This window comes from Lagenorhynchus albirostris, chromosome 7 (genome assembly GCF_949774975.1).
Source record: "Lagenorhynchus albirostris chromosome 7, mLagAlb1.1, whole genome shotgun sequence".
NCBI classification, from domain to species: Eukaryota; Metazoa; Chordata; class Mammalia; order Artiodactyla; family Delphinidae; genus Lagenorhynchus; species Lagenorhynchus albirostris.
In genome coordinates this window covers 30,882,283-30,908,813 of record NC_083101.1, presented here as the reverse complement: position 1 = coordinate 30,908,813, position 26,531 = coordinate 30,882,283, and the positions used below count along the sequence as shown (strand labels likewise).

The window sequence follows — 26,531 nt, the reverse complement described above, 5'->3', positions numbered from 1 at the left end:
CCTGTGCTCTAGAGCCCGCAAGCCACAACCACTGAGCCCGCATGCCACAACTACTGAAGCCCACGCACCTAGAGCCTGTGTTCCGCAACAAGAGAAGCCACTGCAATGAGAAGCCCAGTCACTGAAACGAAGAGTACTCCCTGCTCGCCACAACCAGAGAAAGCCCGCGCACAGCAACGAAGACCCAATGCAGCCAAAAATAAATAAATTAAATAAATTAAAAAAAAAAAAACTAAAAACAGAGCTACTATATGACCCAGCAATTCCACTCCTAGGTGTATACCTGGAGAAAACCATAATTCAAAAGGATGCATGCACCCCAATGTTCATTGCAGCACTATTCACAATAGCCAGGACCTGAAAGCAACCTAAATGTCCATCAACAGAGGAATGGGTAAAGAAGATGTGGTACATGTATGCAATGGAATATTACTCAGCCACATAAAGGAACGAAATAGTGCCATTTGCAGAGACATGGATGGACCTAGAGATTGTCATACAGAGTGAAACAAGTCAAAGAGAAAAACAAATGTATAATATCACTTATATGTGGAATATAGAAAAATGGTACAGATGAACTTATTTGCAAAGCAGAAACAGAGTCACAGATGTAGAGAACAAACTTATGGTTACCAAGGGTGGGATGAACTGGGAGATTGGGATTGACATTTATACACTACTATGTATAAAACAGATAACTAATGAGAACCAAATGTATAGCACTGGGAACTCTACGCTATGCTCTGTGGTGACCTAAATGGGAAGGAAATCTTAAAAAGAGTGGATATATGTATACGAATGACTGATTCACTTTACTGCACAGCAGAAACTAACACAACATTGTAAAGCAACTATACTCCAATCAAAATTAATTTAAAAATAATAATTATTGGTTCCAAAAAAATTAATATGAAATTAATGGGGTTGTCATGGAGAAAAGATGTAATGCATGCTAAAGTTCTTGTCTGTTGGGGCAGAAAAGTAAATATACCGATTATATCTCTTACTTTTTTATTATGAAAAATTTGCAAGCATACATAAAAGTAGAGAAAACAAACTTCACTATACCGATCATCTGGATATAATAACTTTTCACATTTGCCAGATTCCTGTAGTATTTTAAAACAATCCCCAGATACTGCAACGCTTCACCTCTAAATATGTCAGTATGCATCTCTAAAAAGTTACTTTTTTACATAACCCCAATACCATTTTGACCCCTAACAAGATAACAATTTCATAGTATCGTTTAATATCCAGTCATATTCAGAGTTCTCTAATTATCCCCCAAATGTCTTTTTACAGTTACTTTGTTCAAACCAGGCCCACACATAGCATTTGGTTGATATGCCTCTTAAGTCCCTTTTAATTTTGAACAATCCCCCAGCTCACTCCAATGCAAAAAGGAAAGCAAAATCCCACAAAGTGAAAAATTCCATATTTTTTCATGCAATTAACTTGTGAAAAGAGACAAGGTGAGTTGGTAATTAACTTGTGAAGAGACCAGGTCATAGAATGATGGACAATCTCTGTTTGTCTCCTTGTAGCACCATTTAAGTTGTTCACTAACTACCACATTAGTAAGAAGTTTGATCTAAGGGCTTGATTAGCTTCAAGTTGAACAGTGTTGTTAGAAATAGTTCTAAGCAGTGCTGGGCGCTCCACATTACATCTTGTCATGAACCACAACAAGTCAAATTGACCATTTTTAGAGATGCTAAATTTGATCAGTGGGTTCAGGTGGAGACAATCTGACCCCTCCATTGCAAAGTGAGGTCCTTATAACCAGCAAGTTATCTACAGGATGATACTTTGTACTTTGGTAAAATTACTCTTGGGTTTAAGGGTGGGGGGAGGGAGGAAGCAAATCAGAAACTATTTAGACATTAACAAAATGAGAACACTGCATATCAAAAAGCCAGGAAAACACAAATATGGCAGAAGGAATGAATTTATTTCAAAGAAGCATACACTGATGAATCAGGAAAAATTAGATTTGACCAATAAACAACCCAAAAGCTATTCTAAGAAAAGGTTAATAAAATAGACAAATATTTAGTAAGTCAGACTGAAAGGAAAAGGAGAAAGCATGCAAATAAACAACAGGGGATATGTAAAAAATTATGAGAAAAATGTGTTCCAGAAAATAGGGGTGAAATTCTGAGAAAATATAAATGACTAGGTTGGCTTCAAAAGAAATTTTAAAGCCCAAACTAGTCAATATGAGAAACTGATCTAGTAGAATTAGATGAATAAGCAAAATTAGTCCATTAATGAATGCAATTCACCACATTAACAGATTATAGGAGAAAAGCATCATGAAAATGATAATAGCTAACTCTGATATAGAAATTGCTATGTGCCCGGCTCTCTTCTAATCACTTTAAATATAGCTCATTTAATTTCACTAAATGCTCCAAAGGCACTTGAGCATTTAGCCCCACTCCTGATTAAAATTATAAAAAAGAAATATATTTTAAGAATAAAAAGAAGCGTCACTATTCTAAAAAAGAATTAACGTATCTACTGGAAATCTCTAGCAAGGATTACCCTTGATGGTGGCATCAGGAACTTTTCATATCAAATGTCAAATTCAACCCACAATGGTTTAAACAGAAAATGATTTCACAAGTGACTTCAAAGTTCCAGAACATTCATCTAGATTGGCAATACCTGGATCCAAGGTTTCCCTTACCGGGGTACAAAAGGTTATTCAATTTGCAAGGGTATCACAATTTTGAAATAGCAACATACCTGGTGCATATAAACCAAGATTCAATTTACAAAAATTCAAAGCACATACAATTTTGTCAGAAATATTTCAGATGCACCTGATTCTTTGACTTTGTCCAATTTCCTTCCAGTTGATTCAAGATGACTGTGAATCTAGAGAAATCAAGAGTCCCCTCCCCCACCCACATCCCTGCCTTATCCAATTTTTTTGTTTCTCCTCCCCTATCATCACCCTTAGAGTGTGCTTCTGCTCTGAACAAGGTGTTGCCTGAAGAATTTCTGGATCTCTCCCCAGGCGTGCTCCTGGGCTGCCGCGTGGCCCACAGGGTCCCCCCCCCAAAGCAGGGGGCAGAAGAGGCCGCGGCTCCAGGACGCATAGCACAGGGGCAAATAGGGCGGCTCTATGAGGTGGCCCGCCCCGGGGTAGAGCAGCATCCTTCCGTTGCTTCTGCCGTGCCTCCGCAGCTGGTCCAGGGCTTGCTCAGCGTACTCTCTGCTATTGAAGCATTCGTCATCCTCCCCTATAACGAAGAGGATCGCACCCTGGGCCTTTTCAATAGGAAGCACACTGTGTTGATTCAGTGCATCTCGGGGGTTCCCCTTGTAGTGACGGAGGCACAAAGCGCCCATGATGTTGAACTCCATGCGCTCCGGCAACGAGGGGATGGGTGTTATAACCAGATCCCGGTACTTGAGCGGAAATTCAAAGATGGCATTGCACCCATTGATGCAGACAGTGGCTGCCACCTCCTTCAGGTAGCAGGCCATGGCCAGCCCGATCTCTGCACCTTTGCTCACAGAGATCACTCCAATTCCTGGCTTTTGGATCTGAAGGAGAAAATAAAGGAAACCCATTACAGGACATTCTCTGAGAAGGAGCTCTCCTACAGGCCAGTAAGCTAGTATGATGGGAAGAGTTTGAAAATGTGGGGTGGGAGTCCTGGCACTAAGGTTTACCGGCTTTGCGACTGAGAGAGAATACTACCTACTTACCCTCCCTAAGCCTTACTGTCTTATGGGGGTGATAATATTACCTACCTTGTAGGACAGTTATGAAGATTAAGTGAAAAAATAGAAATTAAAACTCTTCACCCAAAGCAGAGCTCTATAAAGGCAAAAAGGGTCTAATACACCAGCAACATTAGACATCACAAGAGCAGAGGCAGGTAAGATTTTTGAAGAATCGAATTCTTCTCTCCAGCTAGTAAAAGAGGTGTCCCAGTTTCTTTCAAATATTAGGTAAGTGTAATTCATACTTAAACAGCATTTTACAGCTACAAAGGATTTGCATATTTGTTAAACCAAAGGCTAATCCTGGAAGGATTGGGAGTGTAAAGATGAAAGACTTAGATTCTGTAAAAAACTGAATGTCAGTTCCCAGTCCACTAGGAAAAGTAGTAGGTCACAGGAGGGAGTCCTTAACTTTGGGGTGGGCCCAGGGACCAGAGGGAAGGGAAGAAGTCTGAGGGATAAATGAGGAAAGGAAGGGCATTCTGGACAAACAATAGCAAATACATAGTGACCCTGTGTGTTAACTTTGCTCACAGTTGTATCCCCAGCACCTTTCTATCATCAGAATCAGCTGAAAAAAAAACTTTTAAAACTTGAGCTTTCTGAGATCCAGTTTTTGTGTTTGTTTGTTTTGTTTTGTTTTGAGGTACGCGGGCCTCTCACTGTTGTGGCCTCTCCCGTCGTGGAGCACAGGCTCCGGACGCGCAGGCCCAGCGGGGCACGAACCCGCGTCCCCTGCATTGGCAGGCAGATGCTTAACCACTGCGCCACCACGGAATCCCCTAAGATTCAGTTTTTTGAGAGCTACTTCAGTAGGTCTGAGTGGGCCCAAGAATCTGATACTATAAAATATCCCCAAGGAAATCCAGTGTGCATCCACATCTGGGAACCATCCACGTGAGGAGTGGATTGGGAAGTGAGGGAGGAGGGCTGTAAATGGAGACGGGAAATTGATTAATGCACTATTGCAGCATCACAGCTGAGCAATGATGAGGGACTAAAACAGCGGCAGGTAGGGTGAAGAGGGTGTGATGTACTGAGAAAGAACCTAAAACACTTTGGGATGGGTTGAGGGTGTGGGGAAGGGAAGAGGGAAGAAACCAGATGGGCACAGGTGACAAGGTGGATTTATTGAGCGTTTACTATATGCTCGGCCCTCCAACAAGAAAACGGGGATTCAGGAAGTGTAAGTCTCGCTCAAGGTTACAACAGTATCAAGGGGCAGAGGTGGGAATTGAACCTCTTCTGTGGAATCTGACTACAAATTGAATTTTGGCAATTGCCCTTTCTCCTCATACAATGTCACAAATAGTTAAATTTGAAGTGAAAAAAAAAATTAACTTGAAAACATTTTACCTGGGATTTAATTCCTTCTAGGCAATCCTTTAAACAGAGCCAAATATGCTTAGGAAAATCACGTGTATATTTGATTATGATGATGATAACACTGAAGATGAGGATACCGGTGATGCTCCAATAGCAAACATATCCTATCTCTTCTTGAGAAGAGTCAAGGCTCCAGGAGAGAACGATGTAAGTTGGGGAGTCAGGATGACTTAACGGTTTGGAGCAAAGACATTGCCCCAAGGGCTCTGTCACTTACTGGCCGTGGAGTGTTGGCCTCTTACTTAACTGAGATGGGTATGCCTTCTCATCTGAAAAATGAGGACCATGTCAAAAGTACTAATTTCGCACAGTAATTATGAGCATTAAATGAGATAGTGCACATAAAGTATTTAGCATAGAGTCTAACAAATAGTCACTTAATAGAAACATTAGGTGATACGGTTGTTTTACCCTGTCAGGTTGAACTGTAAGAAATACCTGATATTTGAACATTTCTGAACTAGCAAATGAAGAGAATCATCATATACCCACCATTTATTGTCTTCTTTGTGCCAGTAAGCACTAAGCTGATCCTAATCAACTCAACAATCCTACGAGGTACGTATTATTATCTGCATTTTCACTCAACTGTGTGTGCCCAAGTCTAAACAGACTGGTGATATAGGCAGAACGGACATTTGTGATTTTTTATTTTTTTGGCTATAATGTTGCCAGGTAAAATGAAAAGTATTTTAAATACCTTGGGATGAGCTAGTAGCAAGTTGGCAGCTTCCTCAAAATATTCCAGGTCCACCTCCTGCAACTGCTTGGGCAGGTCTGCGTAGGCAAAATATGCTAAGGCCAGCACTGCAAAGCCGTGGGCAGCCAGAAGACTGGCCCGATACTCAACTAGACCCCCGATGCCCCCAAACAAATCAATGAGTCCTGGGAAAGGGCCTGCCCCTAAGAGCAAGAAAAAAGAGGAGAGAATGAGATCACAAAGAGCAACAAGAGGGTCGCGTAGGTGCCAGCGAAAGTACAGGCTGAGCAGGATGAGTTCCACCATCACACACACAACGAAACGGCTTATTACTTTTAAAATATTGTGGGAAATACTAGTTTGCCAACAGTTTGATGCCCTTTGTTTTTGTTTTTATTTCCATGAACCATGTCTTCTAGATCATGAAAGATTAGTCTCACCTGGAGGGAGGAAAAGGGCTCCTCGCACACGACCTTCTTGGACCTGCACCCGCTGCATCTGAGGGCTGGAGAACCAACGCTGCACCACCTGGCTGGCCCTGGGCTGAACCTCCCCTGACTTTTGTAAATAAACGGAGTCATATAGCTCCAGAGTGATCCAAAAGGGGCTGTTCATCACATCTTTCTTAATCTGCCTCTCAAAAGCCTTCTCAGGCTTCAGAGACCAGAAGAGGCCCATAGGGTGGACCCCCACGTAGTGGCCGCCCAAGGCAGGAGCCTGCTTCAGGTCCAGCTCACCATCCTTGCTGGCCCTGTAGAAGGCTCTGGACTGGTACAGATTCCCCTTCTCATCCTTCATAGATGCCATGAGTGTCACCGTCTGCAGTGGGGGCAGGCCTGTCACTCGGATGTGCACGGGCTCATCCGCGAGGGCACTTGCCGGGGTGGCTGTCAGCTGGAACATTGGCAACCGGCAAAGGGACCAAGTGGTATTTCCTACCCTGCAGTGAAAGAGAAAACTCTGAGTTGGAGACTTCAGTTCCAAGGAAGAAGCCCAGACAAGGCTTATATTAGGTCTGGCCAAGGCAGATTTCTGGATACTAGTGCAAAATACACAGGACATTTAGAGGAGGGAAAATAGGGTGTTGCTGACAGTATTCATTATTCTCATTTTACATATGAGGAAACAGGTTAAGTGACATGCTCAAAGTCTTGTAAATAATTAATAGTAGAACCTGAAATTCAAGCTAGGTCTGACACTACAGCCTCCTGTCTTATCCATTACAACACTGTAGGAAATCTTAGTTTTGTGGTTTTAAGTAAGTTGAGCTTCATATCTTCAGTTGAGATCATTCCCAGGTGACCTATTTCACTGGTGTTTGTTAGGATCCGAGGGGGTAATGCATGATTAAGGGTTTATTGGAAGGATCAGTGCTGCTTTTCAACTCCCATACCTACATAAACAAGAAACATGTTATGCTGTTGTTTCTTTCTTTCCTCTTTTTTCAGTTTCCAATCCCTCCCTGCCATTGTAAGACGGAGTGCCAGCTCTTTTCAGAGTTCCCATTATTTGTTCTTTTTAAGGGAAAATAAAACTTCATGATCTGCTTTTGTGGCTTTCCAACAGAGTGATAAACATAAAATATTGTTTGTAGCAAAGAGAATGAAATATACATTTGATCAGCTATTTCATACTCTCCTCATTTTATGAGCAAAATTTGGGGGTACTCTCTCCCTCCTTCCTCCCTCTGTACATTCCTTCTTTCTTTACTTTCCCTCCTTTCTTCTATACCTCATTCCACAAGGGATTTGAACCTGCTTATAGATAAAGGAGGCATAAACAAATAAAAATAAAATAGGATCTGGGAAAATATGAAGTAGCATCAGAGACACTGAATGAATGACAGCCAAAGGAAAAAAGGCAATCTCTCAGTTGTGTTGTTCTAATTAGTCTCATAGAAAGGGTTACCAGTTTCTCAAAGGAAAGGAAAAAGTGAGGCCTTTCCAATATTTTCCTAAAAGAAATTTCTCATATGAAACTTTGACATAGGTATGCATCATTTTTCCAACAGTATCTTCACACAAATGGTAGTAACAGGTGTTCTCTCAGAAAGCTTGATCCTCCAAGGGATCCTTGATTTTATTTTACAGAGGAATGCAAAGTGAAGCCTTTGGGGTTTAGATTTGTGAGCAGAAAAGATTCTGGAGAAAATAAACAGGCTCTGGCAGTGCAGGGGCAGAAGAGGGGTTTTAATGCCCAGTTCTTCACTGTTGAAAGCAGGTCTTTGGAGGAAAGAGAGGGTCAAGGAAAAATGCATTTTGTGCTTCTTTTAAGAAAGTGATTTTCTGCAAAGGACGCACTCCCTCCCACCTGACCCCCATCAACAACCAGCATTACTGACCATTTCAAAATTCATGGTCAATAGAATAATTTGGAATAAATAGAATGATTGTGAATGTTTTCCCTCAATACCAGCAGAGTTCTTGGCAGAAGAAGGTGGCATCAATTCAAACTTCCTGGGTCTTTCATATGTATGAGGGAAATGGGACCTGTAATATGAATAAGAACACCCCACATCCCATGTGACATTTCAGTGCTCCCTTGGTATTTTCTGATCTGGTCCTTCCTATAACTCTCTGTATCTGCTCTTTCCTTCTTCCCAAAAAGAGATCATTAAGAAGGGGTACTTGCGTGCCCTATTCCACAAATTCTTCTTCCTTCTCAAAACTTCTATATAATTTATTGACTCGATATAGATTTGGTTTTCAAATTGAATTAATTTGAATTAATTAACATAAGTATTCTCCTGCATTCCTGCGTGCATCCCGCATCTGGTCTTATTCTTCCAGGTGGACTGCAAATTCTTCAAGGGCAGCAACTATGTGTTAAAACTTTAGGAATCCTATTGATACTCATATAGTAAATTATACAATGTACATGCTTCAGAGTTATGAAATTCATAACAGGGGCAGGAAAAAATAGCACCAAAAATGTAATTAAAATACTTTACTTACATAGTGCTTTTGTAATATAAAATATTAGAGTCTCTTCCCAAGTCAGGGTCCCTCTTTATCTGAGAACTGCTCCGTAAAGCCCAGAGATGGACCCTCAGCAGCTATGTTTATACCATGTGACCTCCACCCCGGGGGGCCGTTGCTGACAGGATCAGGACTGGACACCTGATTCAAGGTGTGCCAGGGATGTTCCCCCCTTGCCAATTTGGAATGGAGACCCAGAGTCACCAGTCACTCTATCAAGGTAAGAACTAAAGGTGTAGCAAGAAGGCACCTAGGTAGCAAAATTTACTTGCATGACCAAGTCCCTGAAGTCCTGAAATTTTGCACTCCAGGTGCCCTCTTGCCTCAGCCTAGTCTTAGCCTTGGACTCTTTTTACGTGGCTGTATCCATAAAATTCAGAAGCTGTAACCAGATAATCACAGAAAGACAGTCTTGCAGTAGAGTGTGGGAGTTTGAGGGAAGAGAGAAAGATACAGGGACAAAGAGAAATTAGATTGCTCCTATCCTGAGAAACCCCTGAAGAAAGAAAGGGTAGGTCATTTAGAAGGTCTGTGGTTATATAAATAAGTGTCAGAGAAAAGAGAGATGGAAGAAGATAGGTTTCAGAAGACTTCAGTCTTTGAAAGGAATCTATCTTAGAGCTAGAATTTTATTTTGGGGTCTCAGCACTTAGCTGACTATGCTTACTGTTTTGTCTCCTAATTTTTCTGGAGCTCCTGTTAAATGTGTTAAGTTATTGATTCTGACTTCTCAGAAATTCCCCATAATGGTCATTAGTATTCTATGTCTAGATTTTTGCCATTTGCACCAAGGTATATGCAAGGGGTTAGATTATAATGAAATTTCCTATAAGAAGCAGGCGTTCTCCCAAGAGCACGTGAAACAGAGAAAGAGAGAGAGAGGTCACTTGATAAGTCAACAGTGTGTGCTTGTGAATGGTGTGTCAGGTTTCCTGACCAAAGACTAGGAAGCAGCCACATGATCAGCAATCCCACAGTCACTGCCTTTGGAACATGGGCTAAACAAAGTCACTTTTCACAGGCTGACAAGATAGGGTGTGCCCGCATGAAGATCTGGTAGGGATCCAAGGCACAGTCTGACAGATTACCTCTTCAGAAGCTGGTTGTAAGTCTATCAGACCTCAGACTTATTCAAGCCTTGTGCCATCTGTTCTTTATATAACACCCCCTTATATATTCAAGAAACAAGAAAAATCCAGGATTTAAATACATACACATGGGGACTTCCCTGATGGTCTAGTGGTAAAGAATCCGCCTTCCAATGCAGGGGACATGGGTTCAATCCCTGGTTGGGGAACTAAGATCCCACATGCCACAGGGCAACTAAGCCCACACGCTACAACTTCTGAGCCCGGGAGACTCAACTAGAGAGCCTGCGTGCTGCAAACTACAGAGCCCATACGCCACAGCTAGAGAAGAGAAAAACCCGCATACCACAACTAGAGAGAAGCCTGAGCGCTGCAACAAAAGATCCCACCTGCTGCAACTAAGACCCAACGCAGCCAAAAATAAATAATACATACATACACTTGTACACACATACACACACACACACATACATGAAAGAAGATTTGATACCTATACACCAGGGATTCTCAACTGGGTTTCTGAGGAACTCCGAGGCTCTGCAAAATGTCACTAGGGTTTCCACAAGAGCTCTTAATTGGAAAAATGAGAAACAGTTTTTGAACTTCAAGTGTGATGTGATGATAGTGCATGCAATGATGGAGGGAGACAGTCACTGAGCTGTTCCTTTACATGTTGTTCAGCCCCATAGGGTGGTGTGTGAAAGGACCACATACAATTGGCTGAGACCATTCTCAGTTTGGGATGCAAGATTAGGGGAGGCTGTTGATGGCTAGTGGCGAGCTCGATGTGGAGAAGAGCATGGTGGGCTGATGTGTGCCTCTCCTTCCTGAATTACCTCCTCCAAACTCCCCTTATGCTCCGTGGACTGAGTTAAAGGAGTGAACAAACTCTATTGGTGTAATATGGAAGGAAAGTTGCATTCCGAAAAATGAATTTTTACACACTGTAGTCAGCTGCACCCTGACACTTTGTTATTTGTAAACATTGTGAAGTGTGGATAGTGTAAGAAGAGAATTTTCATACGGAATTTTTTTTAGGGAATTTTTCTCATTTCGTTACTTATTATGAAACTCTTTTATATTTCAGTAAGCATTCCAAATATGTCTGATGGTCCAATGGAGTGATAAATTTGAGGGTAAATTTAAAATGGGAAGAAGGGAATTGAAGGACTAGGGACAAAACTCAGAAGATTAGTGATGGAGAACTGCCATTTTCTGAGTCATTTGACAAGAGGCCACACACTGAAACACTCTGTCTTTACAGTGAAGCTACTTATCAGTGGAATTTACATCAGCTGGTAATACAAGTTGTCCTGTTGCATTGGGTATGGTCTTTAACAAACAACTAAAAAATGCAGCAATGGCTCCAGGAAAATGGAAAAGACAAATAAAATATCACAATTATTTGACAAGTAAAGGGGCTGGTAATTTTAAGTGGCCTTTGGAATTCAGCTCTCCCCTCATTGCCCTTTTTTCTGTAACAGCAAACAACTATTGAGCACTTACTAATGGCTAGTCACTGGGTAATATGAATCCACATAGTAAAGTCTTTTCACTTTTCAGTACCCTTTTATGACCATTATTTCTCTTGACCCTTGCAAAAAACCTGTGGGAATAAAAAATTATTATTATCCTTACATTGTAAATTAGGAAATTGAGCTCAGCTAGTTAAATGACTTACCCAAGCTTGCCTGTGTTGTTAATGATGAAGCAAGAATTTTAACCAGTACCGTCTGACCCTACATATAAACCTTACTTATCTTCCCCAGATGAGGGTAGACATATGAGAGCTCATTCTTTTCCTAGCCTCCCCCTCTTGTTTTTCTTTCCTACTTCTTCCTTGACCTTAACTTCATCTTTCCCTTTCCCTAACTCTGAAGCTTTTAGTTAAAATATATACCCTGGTGTACAGGGTGGCAGGACTAGTAATGGAATAGTAGGAGTAAACTTTAGTCCACAAACCCACATGTGCATGAAATGTAATTTTTTTTCTATTTTTCTAAATTCAGAGTAATTTCTGTTTTGAGTCCTTGTTCCTCCAGATGGCAGAGATATAATCACAGAATTCAGAGCATCCTGCTTTTCCTGGGAGCTCAAGGAAGTTCCCTGTGACTGTGGCAGTGCTCAAAGACTTGGGGTTGGGAGACCCTATTCATATGTTACTATGCATTCTTCTAAACCTGTTTTACGATGGATACCAGTGGTTCCAAATTCAGATACCTATAGGGGCCAGGCAGGTAATATAAATTTGTAGATAAAGGACAGAGATGAACAAAATGTAAGACTGCAGTGAACCTAAGACTACCTGCCCATCTAAGGCATTCAAATGTATTCTATTAAAAAAATGCACACACACAAAACTACCCAACAACAACCACCAACCAACCAAAGGAAAAAACAACCCAAGGCGTGGACCAAACGAAAGACACCAAATGAAATACACCCATTTGTGACTTCTGAAATTCACATCATCTATTAGGCTTTTTGCAACATAAAGGCCAGGAAAAAATTTTTGTTTTTCTCTTTCCTGAAGCAATAAGTATCAACTGATCTCCCTCTGGAGGAAGAAGGAAAACAAGGTCAAATAAAAATACAAGAATGTGGGGATGGGAAGTGGGAGTGAGGACTCAGCCATTCATATTTCCAGTGGTATATGGCAAGTTAACCCTGCCCTCAAACCTTCTCCTTGTCACCTCTCACCACGCTGAATCTTTACAATCTTTTCCTGCTTTCCCTGTATTCCATTTCTATTGTCTTATTCTAATTGAATCCCAACTAATCCACATACTGCTATAGGGATTAATATCTTTGTTAGTTGTTAAGGCTTATTGCCTGCCAGGGCCCGTCCCTCACAGATTTTCAAAATAAGTTGTAAGAAGACTTAAAACTTATCCTGTTCAACACTCAATTGTCATTATCATCAATGAAGCACCTACACTGTGCGGGGACACCCAGATGAAGAGGGCTGTCCCTCCTCTGGGCTCTCTCTCTACCATGTCTCCCAGAGCACTTAATTCTTGAACTTAATATTAATGAGTAATGTATGCTGTGTGTACTCTCTCCTGTTACTCTGTAAATTTCTTGAAGGCAGGATCCTGTCTGATGTGTCTTTGTCACTTTCACTGCACAGGAGCTCTTCACATCCCATGTATTCATTAAATGATTGTGGATTTTCCTCTCCATTCCCATAAACTCTCATCCTTTTACCCAATTATCTCTCTCTTTACAGTTGCTTTTGCTCCCCAGTCTAATCTCGACAATGTTGTCAGACAGATCTTTATAAAACTCAAAAATAATCAATTTTCTCATCTGCTTTAAACTTCCAGTGGCAGCCAGATTCATTTGAGGATAAAGTCTAAATCTTTTGTCTTAGCACTTAAGACTCTTTGCAGGGGAATGGCTCTACCATAGCACCCTCGAGACCTTCCATGTTTCCACAGGAACAGCTTGAACCACCATATGACCTAAATCTGGGTGGAATGCCTTGTGATCCTCCCAGGAGCATGGCATGAGAAGCAGTCTTTACAAGAGGCTTCACAAGACAGTTTTCCCATCTGTCTCTCCCTATCTTGTGGGAGGCTGCCATGAGGCAGCTTTCCCATCCACCTCCCTGGTTCCAGAGAGGCATGGGACTCTCCATCTCATACTTACACCCCTTTAGGGCAGAGCTGCAGGCTCTAGGACCACTGAGTTGCAGTCTAGGATCAGCTCCTCAGCCACTGAATATCTCACAACTCTGTTGAAGACGTCTGGTTCCTTTTGCTTCAGTTCCATCCTTTTGGTGGGTGAGACAAGGACCCAGAGAGCTGCACCCTTGGCACCTCTTGCCTTCACTGCCTATATAAGTAATAAACTGTCTGAATCTAAAAGGGGCTCTTTATTTCTTTTCCAGCTGAACCTGTCAGTCTTGGACTTGGACTTCCCTTTGTGTTTGACACGCTTTATCATCTAATTCAATCAAAGCCTTTCACCACCACCCCCCAATCTATTTACTAGTCTAAGCAACCATCTCATTACAAACTAGCATAGGATATTGTCAAAATCTGCTTCTTTATCTGTCTCTCCCTTTTCTGCTCTATCCAATATAGTACCCACTAGCCATGTACAGCTACTTAAATTTCAATTCACTTAAAAATGCATGAAATTGACATTTAAAATTTAGCTTCTCATTCACACTAACCACATTTTAATTGCTCAGTAGCCACGTTACTAGTGGCTACTGTATTGGACCATGTAGCTATAGAATATTCCCATCACCACAGAATATCCTACTGGACAGCACTACTCTGGATTGTAAAGTATTCCTCACGGGCAAGAATTATACCTTGTTCAACACTCTACTTCTCAGTTCCTAGAATAGTGCCAGTACATAGTGATCGCTCAGTAAATGTTTGAGGAATGAAGTGAAAGAATAAATGATAGATAAAAAAGCACACAAAAAAAAGTTGAGTGACATATCTCAGAGAGAGTGTGAAGACAGAACAGAAGCCCAGTTGAATATTTATAGGCTACTTCTGAAGATGGAAAATTCCTCAAAATCCAATGGCATACAATTTCCAGGGTTCCTCACTTCTTTGCAGCAGAAGGCAGGACTGTCCATGAAACAGTTAATGTACACTGCAGACTGTCAGTGAAACCAAAGATAGAAAGCAGCCAGAGGGCAAGAAACAAGAACTCAGCTGCCTCTCACAGGCATAGCCTCCTGGTGGCTGGAGAGGGAGCCCTCAGCAAAATGGAAGCAATCTGATAGGGTCTGATAGCTGATAGCTGCATTGCTGAGCACGTTTCAGACCCCCCCCCCCAGAGTCCCAGGGGGAAGGACGGGGATCACGCCTGCACCACTGGGAGACCTTGACCTGTTAGAGGAAGGGCAGTCAAGAACTGGCGGGACATCAACACATCAGAAGGCAGGAAACAAAGAATAAAAGAGAGCGAAAGGTCCCGTGGAAGTTAAAATTACCATATTACCAATCAAGAAACAAAAATTCCATTTCCTTTAGGATCCTGTTGCTTTTCTTCCTTCATCACAGCACTTCCTCCTCCCAATAAAGCCCAGAGAAAAATTCTTTGAGTCAAGAAACATCTCTCCAGGGACTTCCCTGGTGACGCAGTGGTTAAGAATCCGCCTGCCAGTGCAGGGGACACGGGTTCAAGCCCTGGTCCGGGAAGATCCCACATGCTACAAAGCAACTAAGCCCATGCGCCATAACTACTGAGCCTGCGCTCTAGAGCCCGTAAGCCACTACTGAGCTCATGCACCTACAGCCCGTGCTCCGCAACAAGAGAAGCCACTGCAATGAGAAGCCCGCGCACCACAACGAAGAGCAGCCCCTGCTCACCGCAACAAGAGAAAGCCTGCACACAGCAACGAAGACCCAAAGCAGCCAAAAATTAATTAATTAATTAAATGTATATAAAAAACAATCTCTCCATTAGTCACATTAGGCTGGACCCTGATTTTTGCAGCCAAGTGTGCATTTCACCTCCAAAGTAGTCTCTAAACAGTCTTCTGGTTAGGTTTATGCATCTGACATAAATCAGCGTTTGAACAATAAACTACCTGGGATAGTAATTTCTGGTTCTTCAGAGAACTGTGCTACCCACTGAGGTAAGCGAAACATACACAGAAAGACAAAGCAGCCTTCCCCGGTTCCCTGCTGCTGATCAGAAAGCAGACCTTTTCTACTTTGCCACGACAGCCCTGACTCACCCTGAATTCGGCTGCAGGAAGCAGTCTGGAGTGGGATGGCTTACTGAGCCGGCTAGAAGCACTGGACACTTGCCTATTGCTTGCTAATTTAGATCGTTCGAAATACCCCAGCCTACTGTTCAAAGTTGAAATTGTCTCCATAGAAACCATCAGCTGCTCCTTTTTCTTTTTTTTTTTTTTTAAGTTCCCAGGGACAGGGCTACGAGCACGTGCTGCCACAGGGTCTGGGCAGAGGCTCAGTTTAGCTGGTGTGCCTTTCAATCCAGGTGTTTCATAAAGGAATGTTTTATTTCATCACATAGGTCTGGTTTCTACACCTCTTCCCTGGACTCCTCCTCTCAACTCCTGGCTCTCTTCTCCTTTGCTTCAATTCCTTCTCTATCTCCTCCTCTAAGTCAGTGGTCTCTTAGGCAGCTGCCTTTTTAGTGGTTTCTAAGATGAGTCCCAAATATCCATCTTCAGAGTGGTGTGGGTTTCAGACTCATCGGGCAAGTCTGTTAAATAAAGATTCCCAGGCCCCTCAGCTGGAGATTCTGACTTGATAGGTTTGGGGTAAGTTTCTGGGATCTGTACTTTTAAAAGCAGATTCTAAAGCATAGCCCAGTTTGCAAACCACTCTTCAAAGGGACAGCAAAAGCCCTCCCCATGCAAAAATGCCTCCTCAGGACCAGAATCCCTGAAATCTGTCCTATTGTTAATCCCATCAGTCCATGCCCATTGTCAAAATATACAAGTGATCCAAGATACAAATTGCAGACTGTGCGTCCAGGTTGTGAACTCCTTGAGGGAAGGTACCATGTCTTTTAATTTTTGCATCTCTTGCAGCCAGTGGGGTGTAGCTGGCCTCTGGAATCAGAAAGACTTAGATTGGAACCCTGATTCCTTTACATCTGTCATTGTGACTGACCTCAAGCAAATTACTTACCTTTCCTTGGGCTTCTGCTTTCTAACTTGTGAAATGGGAATGGTACAATAAAATGTATTAAAAGTGAAGTATAAGCCTTGAGGAGAAGGGGCCAATATTGGAAGTCATGGGCAGATTGGAATGTCTGGGAGAAGAGGAGGCTGTTTTAGCACACAGCTCTTACACAGGAAGAGAGGTACCTTGGCAGGCTAGCAAGGCTCCCAGCTTAGTGACTAATTCCTAGGACTTGATCCAAGGAAGGGAGGTGGGCTGGGGAGGAACGCAGCAGAAATAGTGTTGTTTTTACTAAGACTCTAAGAGAAGCACGGGAAAGGGTGCTCCAGCATCCAGGCCATAAAATGAGATGCATGCTAAGCTGGCACAGAGTCAGACCTTCTTCACTCTGCTGCCTAGAACAGAAGACACCAGGGACCTGGCACTCCATGGACCCTCAAAGAATGTAGCAAATTAAGAGCGGGGACATTGGTGGGAGCACTGGACAGTAAGGTGCTAACCATGTACAAGGGAGGCATTAGCAGTTGTCAGTAGCAGGTGTGAACCATGCAGAAAAGATTGAATTCCTCTGAGGAAGAAGGAATCTACCTCCAGCCTGCCTTCAGACCCAAGACTGTAACATCAACTCTTCCCTGGGTCTCCAGCTTGCTGACCCACCCTGCAGATTTCCAGTCCCCACAATCGCATGAGTCAAATCCTTAAAATATCTGTCCCTCTGTCTCTGTCTCTCTTTCTCTCTCTCTCCCTCTCTGTCTCTGTCTCTACGATTATATCAATATATAATTTTAGGATAGAATTTAACTGACATAAGGCAGATTAACAGGAGAAAAGCATACACATTTATTTAGTGTAAGCTTTATGTGACACAGGAGCCCTCATAAGGAAGACCCAAAGCAATGGCAAAACCTACCTGTTTTATATTAGATTGAACAAAGAGAGGCAGTTATGGAAAAGTAATTATACTATGTGGGGAGCCTAAAGGAAGATAAGAATTGTTTTTAACAAGGTCTATTTGTATAGAATTATCTCAGTCTCAATTTCTTGTCCTTGATGATAAGAATGTTACTTTCCTTCTGGTGTAGGGAGGACACCTTCCATCTGGGAGTTTTATCTCCTGCTTTTAGGAAGAAAAGGGGGAGGGTCAGAGGGGCTCTCTTGCAGCTGCTGTTTTTCTAAAGTGCTAGTATTTTTATGGCAAAGAGGCCTATTTTGGGATGATATATTCTGGTCTCCTTAGAAGGAGAGGAAAGAAAAGCAGCAAAAATAAGTGATTATGGAATGAAGACTATTCTGGTGGGTGAAAGTCACCAGGTGTACTTAAGGGATTTCATTGAACTTCCACAGAGCTGCAGCACAATCAGTGGAAAACTGTGACTCCCTTTCAGTGACAGACCTAACAGTATTTCTAATCATCATTAGAACCTAAAAAAATGTACTCCCTAAATAGGAGTAAATATAGAAATGGAAGTGTTTCTAGCTCTCCGGAGACAAAAACAGTGCTAGTGAATACAGCAAAACATATTTCAAATTTCCTTAGAATTTAACAGCCTATGGGAAAAAAAATCTCAACATAGTGTAACAGAGAAAATTTAGGGCTACATCCCCAGGTTCTGATCCCAGCACTGCTCTTAATTCATTGTAAAAATTTCTCCAAGACTCTATTACTTAGCTGTAACATGAGAAGGCTAACTACTGATGCATTCCAAATACTGATGTATTCCAAAATATTTCAGTCATTAAGTAGCATCTGCATAAGTTCAGCTGTATCTGTGTACACCCTGACTTATTACTTACAAGGAAAAATCTTTACTAATACCTCCCAATTTGTTTATATTTTCAGTAATTGTTTTGTTCTTCCTCTGACGCTTTATTACATTAAGGCTAGACCCTGGACCTGTTGTGCTAGGGGAGAAGGCATCCCTGCCTAGAAAAAAGGTCTAGGCCTTGACCAAAAGTGGGAATGAATTACAAGAAACTGGAAACCCCAGAGGAAGATTTTGTCCTGCTTCCTGTTTGGAGTTCTGGAAAGTAGAGTAAAACAGGATGTTGTGTGTTTAAGCAGAGAGAGATGCAAAGACAGCACACATAAGTTTCTCTTTGCACTCCTGTTGTGTGAAAGGGTTCAGGAAGTCCCCATATTCTCACAATGATGGGCATGGAAAGCAGCTAAGAGTTGAAGGCCAGCAAACCTCCCTGGGGACCATTATGACAATGTGTGAGGTGACTCTTTAGCACAGGGTATGGGGTATGTAGCTCTACCAGGGATCTACAAAGGACACAGGTGACACTCAGGGAATTTTGAAGGACAATGAAGGACAAGTGGGGCAAACCCAGAGGATTTGAGTAGTTTCACCACCTGAGCCAGAGGGTAAGAGTGAGTTTGCCACCTGGCCTTGACCATTCTGAGAGAACAACCATGAGTTATGAATGCATACACACAAAAGGTCAATGCCTGGAGACCAGATGAGTTACACTTCCACCAGGTTAGAGAAGCTGGCCAAGAATAGTTATTTGATCTAGCGTTCCTGCCACACACCCTTGCCCTGAGATTATACAAGCCCTCTTGCACCCAGATTTGGAAAAGAGGGTACAGGGTATCTTTGAAGGAAATAGAAACATTTCTGCTAATATCTGAACTTCAAATTAATTATTTACCTGAACATGGGCTGTATGAAACAAGAAAAGATTAAGATACCTTTAATGAGCTGGTTTATGTTTTCTTTCCCTTCCATCATCATTGGAAACAGGTGTTTGAAAGGAAGCCTGATTCTATTACAGAAAATTAAAGAGAAGGCAGGATCAGTGGTGGCATAGGAAAACCCTAGCTCACCTACAAAACTACAACTACATGTAGAACAACTCTCTCCAAAAATGACCTGAAGACTAGTAGAATAGCTCTTCTACAACTGAGGATATAAAGACAACAACCACACTGAGACTGGCAGGAGAAGAGAAGCAATCTACTCAGGACCCATACCACCAGTGGGCAACTCAGAAGAGGAGGGGGAAACCACAAACTTGGGAATCCTGCCTAAGGAGCAAGGGGTTCAAGCCCCACATTGGGGTCTAGCACTGAGACAGCAATCCTCCTTGTCTGGTTTTGAAAACCAGTGAGGCTTTTTGAAGGGCTGTAGGAAACCAAGACTGCTTTTAAAGGGCATGTACACAGACTTGCTTGCTCCCAATCCCAGCACAGAAGCAGCACATTGAAAAGTGCCTGGTGCTCTGGCTGGCCTGCCAAGACAGCCCCAGCCCACACCCCAGCCCACACCAGTCTCCAGCTCCAGCCCCTCCAATTCCTGTCCTGCCCCCCGTCGAGTTGATGGCCACCAGCACACCCCAGGAGATGCTGCAGCTTGCACTGGGCTCTAGCTCTAGCTGCCCCCTGGCTCCAGTCCACCCTGGCCAAGGTGGCAGCCACCAGTGCAACTCAGGAGAAGCCCTGGCCCATGCCAGGCTCCAGCTCTACCCCCCATCCCCCAGGCTCCAGCACACCCCCACCAAGGTGATGGATTCAGTGTGCCCCAGAAAAAGCTCTGGCCCATGCTTGCTTCAGATCAAGCTCTCCCACCAAAGTCACTGGGCACATACAGACTGCATAGAGATGCTCCCACACAAGAACACACCTTCAAGACCAAGAGAGGTATCTGTTTCACCTAATTTCATAGAGACAAATAGAGAAATTCAAACAAAATGAGAAAACAGAAGAATATGTTCCAAACCAAAGAACACAATAAAATCCAGGGGGGAAAAGAAAATCCTAATGAAACGGAGAAAAGTAATTTACCTGATTAAATCAAAACAATAGTCATGGGGGCTTCCCTGGTGGCGCGGTGGTTGAGAGTCCGCCTGCCGATGCAGGGGACACGGGTTCGTGCCCCAGTCCAGGAAGATCCCACATGCCGCGGAGCAGTTGGGCCCGTGAGCCATGGCCGCTGAGCCTGCGCGAATGGAGCATGTGCTCCGCAACGGGAGAGGCCACAACAGTGAAAGGGGCCCGCGTACCATAAAAAAAAAACAAAAAAACAATAGTCATAAAAATGCTCACCAAACTCGAGAAAAGAATAGAAGAACACAATGAGAACTCCAACAAAGAACTAGAAAATATTATAAAGAGCCAACCAGAACTGAAGAATATAATAAATGAAATGAAAAATACGCTAGAGGAAATTAACAGCAGATTAGGTGTTACAGAAGAATGCAAAAGTGACCTGGAAGACAGAATAATGGAAATCACCCAATCAGAAAAGAAAAAAGAAAAATTGTTTTTAATGAGGATACATTAAGGGACCTCTGGGACAACATCAAACATGCTAATGTTTGCATTATAGAGATCCCAGAAAAAGAAGAAACAAAGGGCAGAAAATGTAATTTATGAAATATTGGCTAAAAACTTTTCTAACTTGAAGAAGGAAACAGGTATCAAGTTCCAAGATCACAGAAAGTCCCAAACAAGATAAGCCCAAAGAAACCCACATCAAGGCATATCACAATCAAAACGGCAAAAATTAATGATAAAGGTAGAACTCCCAAGGCAGCAAGAGAAAAACAAAGGGCCACATACTAAGAGAATCCCCATAAGGCTGTCAGCTGACTTTTCAGCAGAAACTGTGCTGGCCAGAAAGGAGTGGCTGATATATTTAAAGTGCTGAAACGAAAAAACTTAAAACCAAGGATATTCTACCTGGCAAGGTTATCATTCAGAATTGAAGGAGAGATAGAGTTTTCCAGACAAGCAAAAACTAAGAGTTCATCACCACTAAACCAGCCTTAAAAGCAAGGTTAAAGGGTCTTCCTTAAGGGGGGGGAGCACACAGGGAAAGCCATAACAAGAAATAAGAAAATATATGAAGGAAAAAATCTCTCTGGTAAAGGTAAATATATAATAAAGACATCAGATCAACCACTTTAAAGATCTAGGACAAAGGTTAGAAGACAAAATTGTAAAATCAACTATAACTAAAAGAAGCAATTAAGGGATTCATATAAATATGTAAAATATGAAATCAAAAACATAAAACATGGTGTTGAGGAGTAAAAATATAGAGATTTTAGAATGTGTTTGAACTTAATGACTATCAGTTTAATACACACACACACACACACACACACACGTCTCATGGTAACCACACAACAAAAACCAGTAATAGTTACAAAAACAAAAAGAAACCACAAACAAAACACTAAAGAAAATCAAACCACAAGGGAAGAGACTAGAAGTAATGAACTACAAATACAACCATAAAACAAGTAATAAAATGACAATAAGTACATACCTATCAAAAATCACTTTAAATGTAAATGGACTAAATGCTCCAATCAAAAGACTTAGGGTAGCTAAATGGATTAAAAAAATAAAACCCATTTATATGCTGTCTACAAGAGACTCACTTCAGAGATGAAGGCACACACAGACTGAAAGTTAAAGGATGGGAAAAAAATACTCCATGCAAATGAAAACGAAAATAAATCTCCAGTAGCAATACTCCTATCAGACAAAACAGACTTTAAAATAAAGTATATAACAAAAGACAAAAAAGGCCGTTATATAATGATAAAAGGGTCAATCCAAGAAGAGGATATAACATTCATAAACATAGATGTATCTAAGATAGGAGCACCTAAATATATAAAGCAAATATTAACAGACATAAAGGGAGAAACCGACAATAATACAATAATAGTAGGGGACTTTAATACCCCACTTACATCAATGGATAGATCATCCAGACAGAAGGGAAATAATGATCTTAAATGACACATTAGACCAGATGGACTCAACAGATATCTACAAAACATTCTATCCAAAAACAGCAGAGTACACATTCTTTTCAAGTGCACATTCTCTAGGCTAGATCACATGCTAGGCAGCAAAATAAGTCTCAATACATTTAAAAAGATTAGGATTTCCCTGGTGGTCCAGTGATAAAGAATCCACTTTACAATGCAGGGGATGTGGGTTTGATCCCTGGTCAGGGAACTAAGATCCCACATGCCATACAGCAATGAAAACAGCACAACACAACTATTGAGCTTGCATGCCTCAACTAGAGAGCCTGCATACCACAAATTACAGAGTCCACGTGCTCTGGAGCCCATGTGCCACAACTACAGAGCCCATGTGCCCTGGAGCCTGCGTGCCACAAATAGAGAAGAGAAAACCCACATGCCACAACTAGAGAGAAGCCCACACGCTGCAATGAAAGATCCTGCATGACTCAACAAAGATCCTGTGTGCCGCAACTAAGACCCGACGTAGTCAAAAATAATAAATAAATAAATAAATTTAAGAAGATTGAAATCATATCAAGCATTTTTTTCTGACCACAATGGTATGAAACTACGTATCAATTACAGGAAGAAAACTGGAAAAAACACAAACACATGGAGACTAAACAACATGTTACTAAAAAATCACTGGGTCCATGAAGAAATCAAAGAGGAAATAAAAAAATACCTTGAGACAAATGCAAATAGAAACATGATGCTTCAAAATCTATGGAACATAGCAAAAAGCAGTTCTAAAAGGGAAATTAAGAATGATACAGGCCTACCTCAGGAAATTAAAAAAATCTCAAATAAACCTAACTTTCTACCTAGAGGAATAAAAAAAAGAAGAACAAAGAAAGCCCAAAGTTAGCACAAGGAAGGAAATAATAACTATCAGAGCAGAACTAAATAAAATAGAGATAAAAACAAACAATAGAGAAGATCAATGAAAATAAGAGCTAGTTTTTTGAAAGGATAAACAAAATGGATAAACTTAGCCAGACTGATTTAAAAAAAAAGAGAGAAAGAGCACCCAATAAATAAAATTACAAATGAAAGAGAAGAAGTTACAACTGATATCACAAAAATACAATCATAAGAGAATATTATAAACAGTTATACAGCAAGGATTGGACAACCTAGCGGAAACAAATGAATTCCTAGAAACATGAAATCTTCCAAGTCTGAATGAGGGAGAAATAGAAAATCTGAACATACTGACTACAGTAGTGAAATTGAATCAGTAATTCAAAAACTCCCAATAAGCCTATATGGGAAAAAAATTGACAAATGAGTGGATATATGTATATGTATAATTGATTCACTTTGCTGTACACCTGAAACTAACACAACATTGTACCTCAACTATACTCCAATAAAAATTAAAAAAAAAACCTCCCAACAAACAAAATTTTTTTTAAATTTAAGAATAGACAGCTTCACAAGGGAATTCTATGAAACATTTAAAGAAGACTTAATGCCTTCTCTTCTCAAACTATTCCCAAAAAATTGAAGAGGAAGGAACACTTCCAAATTCATTCTACAAGGCCAACATTGCCCTGATACCAAAACCAGACAAAGACACTACAAAAAATAAAATAAAATTACAGGCCAATATCCCTGAACATAGATGCAAAAATCCTCAACAAAATATTAGCAAACCGAATTCAACAATACTTTAAAAGAATTAAATATTATGATCAAGTGGGATTTGCTACAGGGATGCAAGGATGGTTCAAATTCTGCAAGTCAATCAATGTGATACACCACGTTAAAAAAAATGAAGGATAAAAATCACATTATCGGGCTTCCCTGGTGGCGCAGTGTTTGAGAGTCCGCCTGCCAATGCAGGGGACACAGGTTCGTGCCCCGGTCTGGGAAGATCCCACATGCTGTGGAGCGAGTCATGGCTGCTGAGCCTGCGCGTCCGGAGCCTGTGCTCCGCAACAGGAGAGGCCACAACAGTGAGAGGCCCACGTACTGAAAAAAAAAAAAAAATCACATTATCTTCTCAATAGATGCAGAAAAAGCATTTGACAAAATTCAACAGCCATACATGATAAAAACTCTCAACAAAGTTGGTGTACAGGAAACATACCTCAACATAATAAAAGTCATTCATGACAAATCCAGTTAATAAAAGTTAAAGCTTTTCCTCTAAGATCAAGAATAAGATAAGTATGCCCACTCTTGCCACTTTATTTAACATAGTATTGGAAGTCCTAGTCACAGCAATCAAACAAGAAAAAGAAATAAATGTCATCCAAATTGTAAGGGAAGAAGTAAAACTATCACTATTTGTTTGCAGACAACATGATGCTATATATAGAAAACCCTAAAGATTCCACCAAAAAACTATTAGAACTAATAGATGAATTCAGTAAAGTTGCAGTATACAAAATTAATATACAGAAATCTTTTGCATTTCTATACATTAATAGTGAACTATAAAGAAGGTAATATCAAGAAAACAATCCCATTTATGATTACATCAAAAATAATAAGATACCTAGGAATAAATTTAGCCAAAGAGGTGAAAGACCTCTACTCTGAAAACTATAAGACATTGATGAAAGAAACTGAACATTTATACAAATAAATGGAAAGATATTCAATGTTCAGAGATTGAAAGAATTATTATTGTTCAAATGTTCATACTATCCAAAGAAATCTACAGGTTCAAGGCAATCCCTATCAAAATATTAGTGACATTTTTCACATCTAGAAAAAATAATTCTAAAATTTATATGGAACCACAAAAGACTCTAAATAGCCAAAACAGTTTGGAGAAAGAAGAACAAAGCTGGAGTTATCATGCTTCCTGACTTCAGACTATATTGCAAGGCTATAATAATCAAAACAGTATGGTACTGGCACAAAAAACAGAACACATGGATCTTCTGCCCATTTTTTGATTGGGTTGTTTGTTTTTTTGATATTGAGCTGTATGAGCTGTTTATATATTTTGGAGACTAATCCCTTGTTGGTCACATTGTTTGCAAATATTTTCTCCCATTCTGTAGGCTGTCTTTTTGTTTTGTTTATGATTTCCTTTGCTGGGCAAAAGCTTTTAATTAGGTCCTATTTGTTTATTTTTGTTTTTATTTCCATTATCCTAGGAGACAGATTGAAAAAGATATTGCTGCAATTTATGTCAAATAATATTCTGCCTATGTTTTCCTCTAGGAGTGTTATAGTATCTGGTCTTACATTTAGGTCTTTAATTCATTTTGAGTGTTTTTGTATGGTGTAGGTTTTACATGTAGCTGTCCAGTTTTCCCAGCACCACTTATTGAAGCTGTCATTTCTCCATTGTATATTCTTCTCTCCTTTGTCATAGATTAATTGACCATATGTGCATGGGTTTATTTCAGGGCTTTCTAAAGACATTACTCCAAAGAAGACATATAGATGGCCAAAAGGCACATGAAAAGATGCTCAACATCGCTAGTTATTATAGAAATGCAAATCAAAACTACAACGAGGCACCACCTCACACCAGCCAGAATGGCCAACATCAAAAAGTCTACAAATAATTAATGCTGGAGAGGATGTGGAGAAAAACGAACCTTCCTACACTGTTGGTGGGAATGTAAATTGGTACAGCCACAATGGAGAACAGTAATGAGGTTCCTTAAAAAACTAAAACTAGAGCTACCATATGATCCTGCAATCCCACTCTTGGGCATATATCCAGAGAAAAAACATAATTCAAAAAGATACATGTACCCCCTATGTTCATTGCAGCACTATTTACAATAGCCAAGACATGGAAGCAACCTAAATATCCATCAACAGATGAATGGATAAAAATATTTTATATATATATATATATATATATATATATATGTGTATATATATAAACTTAGTATAAGATACACACAAACACACACACACACACACACACACACACACACACACATACTGGAATATTACTCAGCCATAAAAAAGAATGAAATAATGCCATTTGTAGCAACATGCATGGACTTAGAGATTATCACACTAAGTGAAGGAAGACAAAGACAAATATTATATGATATCACTTATATGTAGAATCTAAAAAAATGATATAAATGAACTTATTTGCAAAACAGAAACAGACTCACAGACATAGAATACAAACTTATGGTTACCAAAGAGGAGGGGGGCAGGGATAAATTAGGAGTTTGGGATTAAAATATACACACTACTATATATAAAATAGAAAATGAACAATGACCTACTGTATTGCACAGGG

General features: G+C 40.7%; 1 protein-coding gene across 3 annotated transcripts in view; it reads right to left on the bottom strand.

Annotated features, from left to right (window-relative positions):
* Positions 1-994: 994 nt before the first annotated feature.
* The window catches only part of LOC132523476 (acyl-coenzyme A amino acid N-acyltransferase 2-like), an 80,212-nt gene continuing 54,675 nt past the window's right edge, over positions 995-26,531 (bottom strand). For 2 of the 3 annotated variants that reach the window (XM_060154719.1, XM_060154718.1), the window contains exons 2-4: positions 6,271-6,770; positions 5,831-6,033; positions 995-3,561 (exon numbers count right to left, since the gene is read on the bottom strand). In XM_060154719.1, coding sequence (XP_060010702.1) covers positions 2,968-3,561; positions 5,831-6,033; positions 6,271-6,733 — 1,260 coding nt within the window. In that variant the 5' untranslated portion in view covers positions 6,734-6,770 and the 3' untranslated portion in view covers positions 995-2,967. Of the gene's footprint in view, positions 3,562-5,830; positions 6,034-6,270; positions 6,771-19,220; positions 19,295-20,312; positions 20,526-26,531 lie in introns of those variants that run through there. The other variant, XM_060154717.1, reaches the window with a different exon arrangement.